Source organism: Nannospalax galili, unplaced genomic scaffold (genome assembly GCF_000622305.1).
Source record: "Nannospalax galili isolate Female #2095 unplaced genomic scaffold, S.galili_v1.0 scaffold402, whole genome shotgun sequence".
Lineage (NCBI taxonomy): Eukaryota > Metazoa > Chordata > Mammalia > Rodentia > Spalacidae > Nannospalax > Nannospalax galili.
The window spans coordinates 1,085,773-1,095,768 of NW_008348875.1; the positions used below are offsets into that span (position 1 = coordinate 1,085,773).

Here is a 9,996-nt window from a genome sequence, read left to right on the forward strand (position 1 = left end):
GACTTATAGAGTTTAAGGTGTATCCCCAAATGCCTTTATAGTGGGCCCATTAACTGGAGCCTGATTAACCTACTATGAGTCCTATCCTTGAAAGAGGCTGACTACCCCACCCAGCAGCCATCAGTTGCCAGGAATTCCTCAGATAGGGTTGGCTTTCTTATCTACTTCCCGACATTTATGCTGAGGTTTTTGTAGGCACTGACCTATAGAGTTTAAGGTGTATCCCCAAATGCCTTTATAGTGGGCCCATTAACTGGAGCCTGATTAACCTACTATGAGTCCTATCCTTGAAAGAGGCTGACTACCCCACCCAGCAGCCATCAGTTGCCAGGAATTCCTCAGATAGGGTTGGCTTTCTTATCTACTTCCCGACATTTATGCTGAGGTTTTTGTAGGCACTGACCTTCTACGAAACATTTTTTTTTTTTAATCATCAACTTTTAAAGATTTATAAATGTAGTGTGGAATGACTTTGAAACTGGTTTACTATGTTCTAAAGGGGGAACAATGAATTGGAGAGAGTGTTCAGAAATTTTATTCCTTCTCTGGGCTGAGTTGGGTTTTAGGTCTTGATTCAAGCTGCAGGCTGCTTATATTCATACATGGACATCTTAGGTAGTTGAGCCTCTGTCCTTCAGGTCTTCAGATCCAGTCCTGCCTCTAAATTGTTTCTTGTTTTCCTAATATATCATGGAATAGGTTAGAGAACTTTAGCTAGGACCTGAGATCCTGGTGCTCTCTTCATAGGTCTTTCTGTAGTTTACTAATCTCTTGCCACTCAGGTTTTCTCCCCTCAGTATACTTCAAGCCTAATGAGGCCAAAAATCACATGGCCTCATAGACAGCTGTGTTCTTGTTTTAACAAATAAGTAAATATCGGTTGGATAAGTGAATGAAAACTGTATTTGGAGATGGAGAGATGGCTTAGGAGGTCAAGAGCTCACCACATAAGCATGAAGACTGGAGTTTGGATCCTCTGCACCCACATACATGCAGACTGAGTGCCTGGGATTAAAGATGTGCACTACCATATCATACTCTCTTCTTAGATTTTGCGACAGGAAATGTCATTGAACTTTAAGCTCACTGACTCATTTAGATTGAGTGGCCAGTAAACCTCCCACCTACCTTCCCGTGCTAGGATTGTAGGTGTACAATGAGTTGTCCAGGTGTTTGCTTGGGTAGTAAGGATCCAAACACAGGTCTTCATACATGGTTAGCAGTGACTTTACCCACAGACTTATTTCCTCAATCCCTCAATTTCTTGATTTTCAAGAAAGCATTGTATTCCCTTGATTCTGCTTGGAAAGGGGATTGTATCATTGCTACCACCACCACCCTTCAAAGGTTCTGGATTATATATATGTGTGTGTGTGTGTGTGTGTGTGTGTGTGTGTGTATACACATATATATATATTTAAAAGCTTATATATTTTGTAATATAAAATTTTATAACATGTGTATACATATATATGTATATAGATGTGATATAGGCTTTTACTGGTTTTTATGCTCCAAGGACTTTTTTTATGTTTTTCTTCTAGTGTTTTAAATTACAGAACAAATTTATACTGTCCTTGCCACTTAACCACTTAAATAATATTTGCTGTGGTTTTTACCTTTGTTTTGTTTTGTTTTGTTTTCTTTTTAAATCGTAATTCTAAAGATAGCAAGGGAACAATTTCAAATAGAGCCTGTGTTCTTTTTGGAAATAAGTCATTCCAATCTCAGTGTGCTGGTGAGAACTGAAGAAATCACAACTCTCCATGCCCTGTCATGTTGGCTTATTTTATAAGGAAATCAAATCTGGCACCTTTCAATTAACTTCTTTACCTCAACACAGATGGAACACATTGTGGAGCAAGAAGGCACAAGTGTTATCAGAGGATCACCTTGACTGCCTTGATTGTGTTTATGTCTCAATCCTTTCAAAATTTGCTAAAAGTTCTTCCATAAAATCACGAAGGAATTCTCACAGGAAGATGGTAGTGTTGAAACATAATTTTTTCTCAGTCATACTCTTGACAACTCTGAAAGTGATCACAATGACATATCTCGTTTATACCTTGATGCTTGATGTCCTAAGGGATGAATGGACAGTGTCGTGGACTACTGTCTGGTCAGTCTCCTTGGTAACAAGTGTACGCTATTCTGGAGGAAGAGAAAGGGGGAGAGAAGTAAGAAATGAGGCAGAAAAAGAGAAGTCTGCCTTTAAACTTAAGTTCTGTTCCATCCTGGTGTCAGAGGAAAAGGAGGGTTGCATGATTTTCAGCGGCATGAGATGAGATTATGAGGTATTTTTAAGTAACAAAAGGAAGATAAATGATTGTACTGTGTATGTGTGCTTGTGTATATGTGTGTGTATGTATTCATAAGACAGAGGAAGGAAACAATTATTTATCTCAGAGTAATACCCTCATTACCTCTGTACCTTATTCTTTGTATTGTGTTCCCTAGAATTTCCTATTAAACACACATAAGCTTTTATATCAAAATTTTATAATATTTTTATAGGACATGGAAACTTATAGAGTAATACATTTTCCATACCAAGTCTAGAAAATATCAGATGGTCAATATAAATATACAGCACATGAAAAGATTCCTTAATAAGGGTATGTTTTTCAAACAACTTAGTTCTCATCTTGCATTTTAAAATTTGTAATTCTGTAAGGCTTCGTGTGTGCGTGTGCTTTTTTTTTTCATCACTTAAATTTTCCTAGTTTCTCTGTTCCTTTCTCCATCTTAAAGCAATAAGACTTTCAAGTAATCATCATTAACTCCTTAAGTTCAACAGTATGTCTGTTGTACTTGTCTATTTGAATATGCAAATAGATATTTAAGAGAAATTCCTGATTGAGATGTAACATTTGCATAGTACTTTTAGACAATGAGAGGTAACAATATTGTCACCTTTGGAGGATAAAATATTTTAATCATGTATTTCTTTAACACTTTTCCAAACAGCTATTGTCATTTTAAAGTACCTAACTCATCCCACCTGCCCCCTAATACTTAATCCCAGTTAAAATGTTTTTCAAAGATTAAGTCATACCAATACTGCTTCCTTTATTACACTTAACTGACCTCTTTCTTCTTTTCTACAATAGATTACAGACCGTGCTTAACCAAGAAATTCCTTGGCTGCTCAGCTCTGGCCTGACTGACAAAAGAAGAAGCAAGTTATGCCTACTCAGCTGGACTTCTGTTGACACTGTTGATCACTTCGTATCACCTTCTGTATATGTGGAAAATTCTTCCTGTTGAATTTTTTTGCACATGGAGGACCACAGCAAAGAGGGCAACCTAGGCATTTCGGACTAGAGACATCAGGAAGATTATTTTACCATCTGCCCTCAGGTCATTTCCTCTAACTGGAGTTCTAGACTTTGACAGAACCAAGTCCAGTCATTTTGATTTTGTTTTCTTTTTCTGTTGTTGTTTGTTGTTGTTTGTTGTTGCTTTGTTTTTAAATTTCCTGCATCACATTATATTCTATTTCTGTACTTCAGAAATGGGCCTACAGGCTACCAAGTGGCCCAGCCACAGGGCTTTTTTCCTAAAATCTTGGCTCATCATTTTCCTGGGGCTCTACTCACAAGTATCAAAACTCCTGGCCTGCCCTAGTGTGTGCCGCTGTGACAGGAACTTTGTCTACTGTAACGAGCGAAGCTTGACCTCAGTGCCTCTTGGGATCCCGGAGGGCGTAACCGTTCTCTACCTCCACAACAACCAAATTAATAATGCTGGATTTCCTGCAGAGTTGCACAACGTACAGTCAGTGCACACGGTCTACCTTTATGGCAACCAACTGGATGAATTCCCCATGAACCTTCCCAAGAACGTCAAAGTCCTCCATCTGCAGGAAAACAACATCCAAACCATCTCCCGTGCTGCTCTGGCTCAGCTTCTGAAGCTTGAAGAGCTACACTTGGATGACAACTCCATATCCACAGTGGGAGTGGAGGACGGAGCCTTCCGAGAGGCGATCAGCCTCAAACTGTTGTTTTTATCAAAGAATCACCTGAGCAGCGTGCCTGTTGGGCTTCCCGTAGATTTGCAAGAGCTGAGAGTGGATGAAAATAGAATTGCAGTCATATCAGACATGGCCTTTCAGAACCTCACCAGCCTGGAGCGTCTGATTGTGGATGGGAATCTCCTGACCAACAAGGGCATTGCAGAGGGCACCTTCAGCCATCTCACCAAGCTCAAGGAATTTTCCATAGTCCGGAATTCACTCTCCCACCCCCCTTCTGACCTCCCAGGTACGCATCTGATCAGACTGTATTTGCAGGACAACCAGATAAACCATATCCCCTTGACAGCCTTCTCCAACCTCCGAAAGCTTGAACGGCTGGATATATCCAACAACCAACTGCGAATGTTAACACAAGGGGTCTTTGATCATCTCTCCAACCTGAAACAGCTCACTGCTAGGAATAACCCTTGGTTTTGTGACTGCAGTATTAAATGGGTCACGGAATGGCTCAAATATATCCCTTCTTCTCTCAATGTGCGGGGTTTCATGTGCCAAGGCCCTGAGCAAGTCAGGGGGATGGCTGTCAGGGAGTTGAATATGAACCTTTTGTCGTGTCCTACCACGACCCCTGGTCTGCTGCTCCTCACTCCCGCTCCAAATACAGTTTCTCCAACAACTCAACCTCCCACTTTCTCTGTTCCAACCCCTAGCAGAGGCTCTGTGCCTCCTGCTCCTACCCCATCGAAACTACCCACCATCCCTGATTGGGATGGCAGAGAAAGAGTGACTCCGCCTATTTCTGAAAGGATCCAGCTTTCCATCCACTTTGTGAATGACACTTCGATTCAAGTTAGCTGGCTGTCTCTCTTTACTGTGATGGCATACAAACTCACATGGGTAAAAATGGGCCACAGTCTTGTGGGGGGCATTGTTCAGGAGCGCATTGTGAGTGGTGAGAAGCAACACCTGAGCCTGGTGAATTTAGAGCCCAGATCCACCTATCGGATTTGTTTAGTGCCGCTGGACGCTTTCAACTACCGCACGGTGGAAGATACCATCTGTTCTGAGGCCACTACCCACGCCTCCTACTTGAACAATGGGAGTAACACTGCTTCCAGCCATGAGCAGACCACTTCCCACAGCATGGGCTCCCCCTTTCTGCTGGCAGGCTTGATTGGGGGCGCAGTGATTTTTGTGCTGGTGGTCTTGCTCAGCCTCTTTTGCTGGCACATGCACAAAAAGGGGCGTTACACCTCCCAGAAGTGGAAATACAACCGGGGCAGGCGGAAAGATGACTATTGCGAGGCAGGTACCAAAAAAGACAACTCCATCCTGGAGATGACAGAAACCAGTTTTCAGATTGTCTCCTTAAATAATGATCAGCTCCTTAAAGGAGATTTCAGACTGCAGCCCATTTACACCCCAAACGGGGGCATTAATTACACAGACTGCCACATCCCCAACAACATGAGATACTGCAACAGCAGCGTGCCAGACCTGGAACACTGCCATACGTAACAGCCAGAGGGCCAGAGTTAGAACGGTGGACTAACAACTCTGAGAACACACTCACGTGTGCACATAAAGACACGCAAATTACATTTGATAAATGTTACACAGATGCATTTGTGCATTTGAATACTCTGTAATTTATACGGTGTACTATATAATGGGATTTAAAAAAGTGCTATCTTTTCTATTTCAAGTTAATTACAGACAGTTTTGTAACTCTTTGCTTTTTAAATCTTAAAAAATATATATAGTTGCTAAAGTACTGTACGGGGTTGTACAATGAGAACCCAGCGCCAAGGCAGAAGAATGAGTGATTCTTTCTTACAAGACATCTTAACTACTTTGCTGTTGAAGCTGTCAGAATGAATTCCTTTCCTAGAGTTGATGGTCAGATGAAAGGATAGATTCAGATGTAAGAATCAGGGTAAGAGCAATGATGTGGGTAAAGAAGGAGTGGCCTAGATATTTCTATGCTATTTCTATACCTCCTGACCTGGAAGAAAAGCTTCTTAAAAGTTCATAATGTAAGAATGGAGGTGGTTACCTCAGTCTGACCCAATGCAAGAAATGTAGAGAGCCTCAGGAGGAAGCCAGTTCCCATGAGATTAGCAAACCCTACCTGACCAAATCAAGGAAATTGACAGATTTGAAATATCCTTAAAACCCCAGGGTTGGCTTCTGACTATGAACTTCAAAATCACTCTTCATGCTTCCCTGGTCCTATTTGATAACAGTTGGAAACCTGAGTCTGATTTCAGTCATCTTCAGGGACCAGCATGATCAGTTCTAATAAGAAAACTCCCCTTAAAAATGTCACTATTCAAATCATATGTCAGGTTGAATCACATTCAACAGAGATATATTCTAGAATAATTTTTTAGAAGAGGCTAATAAAATAATGGGAAGAATTATATTGAATGGAATTATTTTTGATAATGAGAATTATTTGGGTAGTTTCACTGAGGCTATATCAACATGATATTTAGATCCACAAAGGAACAATGTTTGGAATATATTAAAACAACTTGTTTATTTAAAAGTACAGAAACTATTTAGAAAACAACTGATCAGTGGCTCTGTTACACTGTATCAGCTGACTTTGCTAGTATCATGTTGAAATAGCTTGAATTAATATCTATATCCCCTCTTATATTCTTGTCTTCCAATCATCTTGGGTATATTTTTGTAACTTAGTTGTATATGCCACCTTTGGTTTTTTTGTTTCCCCTACGCTTGGTATTTCAAAGAATATTATGGATGCCAATCTTGGTTGCACAAAATATCCTTATGTATTTCTACATATTAAAATGCGTACTAATGTTCACTGTAAATGATTCTGTAAGGACACATCAAAACTGGCCAAAAGAATGCGTATTGTTAAAAGCAATACTAGGTTTCCACCACAAATTAACTTTGACCCTGTTCGTGTTTGAAAGTTCATTGATTCCTTTTTGTTTGTGAATGTTCTTCTAATTTGGAAAATTTGGAGAGATAATCTCACATTAAAATGAATAAGTCAGAGAATGAAAGGTTTCCCTAATCATACAAGAGAAAGGCAAAAAAGAGGACACAGAAAAGAGAACAATGTCCATCACTGATGCTAGATATGTTTAAAACAAATCCATCTTTAGAAACATTTATGCTTTCCCTTAATTCTTGTCATCTCTTAGAGGTAGAAGGGCTATAGAACACATACATTATCTTAGAAAATGCACCCTTGAGAAATTCTTTTCAAAACCACGGTTAGGCATTTCATTCTGTGCTGTGTATTTCTCTTACAATTGGTGATTATTTTAGGGACTCATGAATTAAATGTCACAATCTTCTTGCTTTCTCTTTAAACAAAATAAAACTGTGGTGTTTCATCTTGTAAAAGTTTAGGTATAAAATGCTATGCAAGCTTTTCTTTATAGCAAGAGCTTTATTTTCTTTAACAATATACCCTGACTTATATGTTTTAATCTCCCTCAACCCTCAGAATAAGCAGAAAAATATAACTGAAATTATAATGTAGATACAAGAACTGAAACTGTGCAGTCAGTAGAGCTGAACATAGCTATGAATTAATTTAAATTAATTCTAAAGTGACTCGGGTTCCATTTCAGCCATTAACTAGAGCATTTGGGCTGTTGATTTTGTTTTGTTTTATGCTAGATTCATACAATGAAAGGGTAGGAAAGGTATAGTGGTAAGCCTTCTAAAATCAGGACAGTGACATGGGATTTGTGTACTTGAATGGTTAATTTCTTTCCACTGTCCTATTTTTCTCAGCTGTGTAGATAAAACTGTTTTGAAAAAAAATGATGGTACTTTGATTTTTGAGGGTTTTTATTTGTTATACACGAAATAGCCATTTTCATTTATTTGTATTATACATATAACTCCCAAAAGAATATTAGCTGCTAAAATGTCTTTCTTTGTCCCAGGAAGAACAAGAATGGAGAGGTTCCATTGATTTCTTATGATGCATACAACATTATCGGGGTTTAAAGTGGTACTAAGGAGTCCCAGTCACCAAAATGGCTAGGGTGCTCTGAATGTTCCTCTGCTAGATGTTCCTGCAAAGAAAGCTTTATTACGATCTTGTGAGCTTTATGACAAAGGCATCTACAATGAAAATCAGACTCCAATTTGTAGTAGTGTACCTGGGGGCGGGGCCTCTCCTACACTAGGGTAGCAATCACATCATGGCATCTGTAATAACTTATGCATCTTTTAGATGCAATCACTAATGTTTGACATTTTTGACTGGAATATTTAGTCATGGAATGTGTTTTGTAGTTATGTCTCTGCATTTGGTACCCATGTGAGCTCACCATTATGTATTTTGGGGTGACTAGTAAAGAGTCAAAATGGAGGTGATTTCATGTAGTATCCAATCTCTGTCAGTACAGTAACTGTCACCACACAGAGGACATTGCAAAAGGAAGAAAGCAAAGCAAGGTCACAAGGATGCTACTGATGTTTAATCATACCGAAGGCAGCCTATAATACCTTCTTGCTTGTAGGGATGTGTCTGACCATGAAGAGACTCTGGGTTTCCCTCAGACACTGTTCATTCCTGAGATGGGCAGCATACACATGGAACAGTCACACACAGACATGAGGAAGGTGTTTCTGTGCCTATATTCTTTATGCTGTAAGTGGAAAACATTCTACCTGTGAGAATTAGTGTAGCTTACAATTATCCAGATGTTTGTTGAGACAATGTTAGATATATTCTCTCAAGGATAGAAACAAAAACTAGTGTGACAAGTCTAGGAAAAAGTTGATGTAGCTGATACTGCATTTTGCTTCCTAATAATGCAGATCTGAGTGGTCTTAGTCATGCCACAATCAGAACATCCTTGTCCCCTGGGGAAAGCAAGAGCCTCATGTGAGTGAAGCATCCCTTCCAAACACAAGCCAGGTGCCGCACTGGCTCAGCGTGACAGTGAAGTGGTTACCCATTGATGTCTTTGCTTAAATCATTTGTCTCTGACCTATCATGAGGTGACATTTCCTGTTACTTTAAAACCTAAGGATAACACATATTCTCAAAACTTACTTTTCCAGCTGTATGGCAAAGAAAAGCATAAAAAAAAGCGTCCAACAGGAAAATGATGAGCACACAAAACAGCAATTCCTAATTCTTCTTGTCAAAACTTGCCTGACTTTTTAAAAAATACCAAAATACCAATGACACAAAGCTGTACCTTACACCCTTCTCTAATTTCTTTAGTGGGGTTGAATGGCAATTGCTGGCAATGGGGGACTTTTACTGACTGGGGAGGAAAGTTGTGCACAGAATGTGATACTGTTTAAACAAATCAGATTGTTTGGTTGTAATATTTTATTTTCTAGCTCCTCACCCACCAGAAGAGCACAAACCAAGGCCACTGCAACAGGGATCTATAAATCACTATAAAACATGTACATCCATGCATATGCATTCATGGGGGGGTGTTTGTAAAGGTATTTGTTGGATGTGAGATTTGTAACCAGTTATGACAAGGTGAGGTATCACCACTGTGTGTCCCTCATAGGATGATATTCATTAAGAGTTAATCCTGATGATCTGTTATTGTTTGAATCATATGTTGATTTGATTCTGGTTTGTGTTTAGTGTGTTCTCTCTGACAAGGGGCTGGAAGATTCTGTGTCACACATCCTCTGAGACCTACCATTTTGCACACTTTGTTAACTACAAACTTCACTCTACACTATACAGTACCTTGTTGATATATTCAGTAAAGGCTTATTTTAAAAGAAAACCCCATTGTGTTGATCTGAGTAAGTTCATTGGAATACATCAAGTGCTTGTGATGTAATGTCAATGAAGTATGAGGAATGCTTTCTGATGCAGGGAAGACTACAGAAATGAAGTAAGTCATGGAATGTTCATGCTCTTTACCGTAAAAAATGCCTCTGCTTTTAAAGACCACTTGGTCCTTTTTTGTGAGGGGGTCATGTGGTAGTTGTTTACTTTTTCTCAGTTAAAGTGTGTTTTCCTAAAATGTTATTTC

The 9,996-nt window shown here is 39.3% G+C and overlaps 1 protein-coding gene across 6 annotated transcripts in view; it reads left to right on the forward strand.

Moving 5' to 3' along the window:
* Flrt2 (fibronectin leucine rich transmembrane protein 2) overlaps window positions 1–9,731 on the forward strand; it is a 95,746-nt gene extending 86,015 nt beyond the window's left edge. For all 6 annotated transcript variants that reach the window (XM_029569870.1, XM_008846127.3, XM_029569871.1 and 3 more), the window contains one exon: window positions 3,111–9,731. In XM_029569870.1, coding sequence (XP_029425730.1) covers window positions 3,515–5,497 — 1,983 coding nt within the window. In that variant the 5' untranslated portion in view covers window positions 3,111–3,514 and the 3' untranslated portion in view covers window positions 5,498–9,731. The remainder of the gene's footprint in view (window positions 1–3,110) is intronic.
* The last annotated feature ends 265 nt before the right edge of the window (window positions 9,732–9,996 follow it).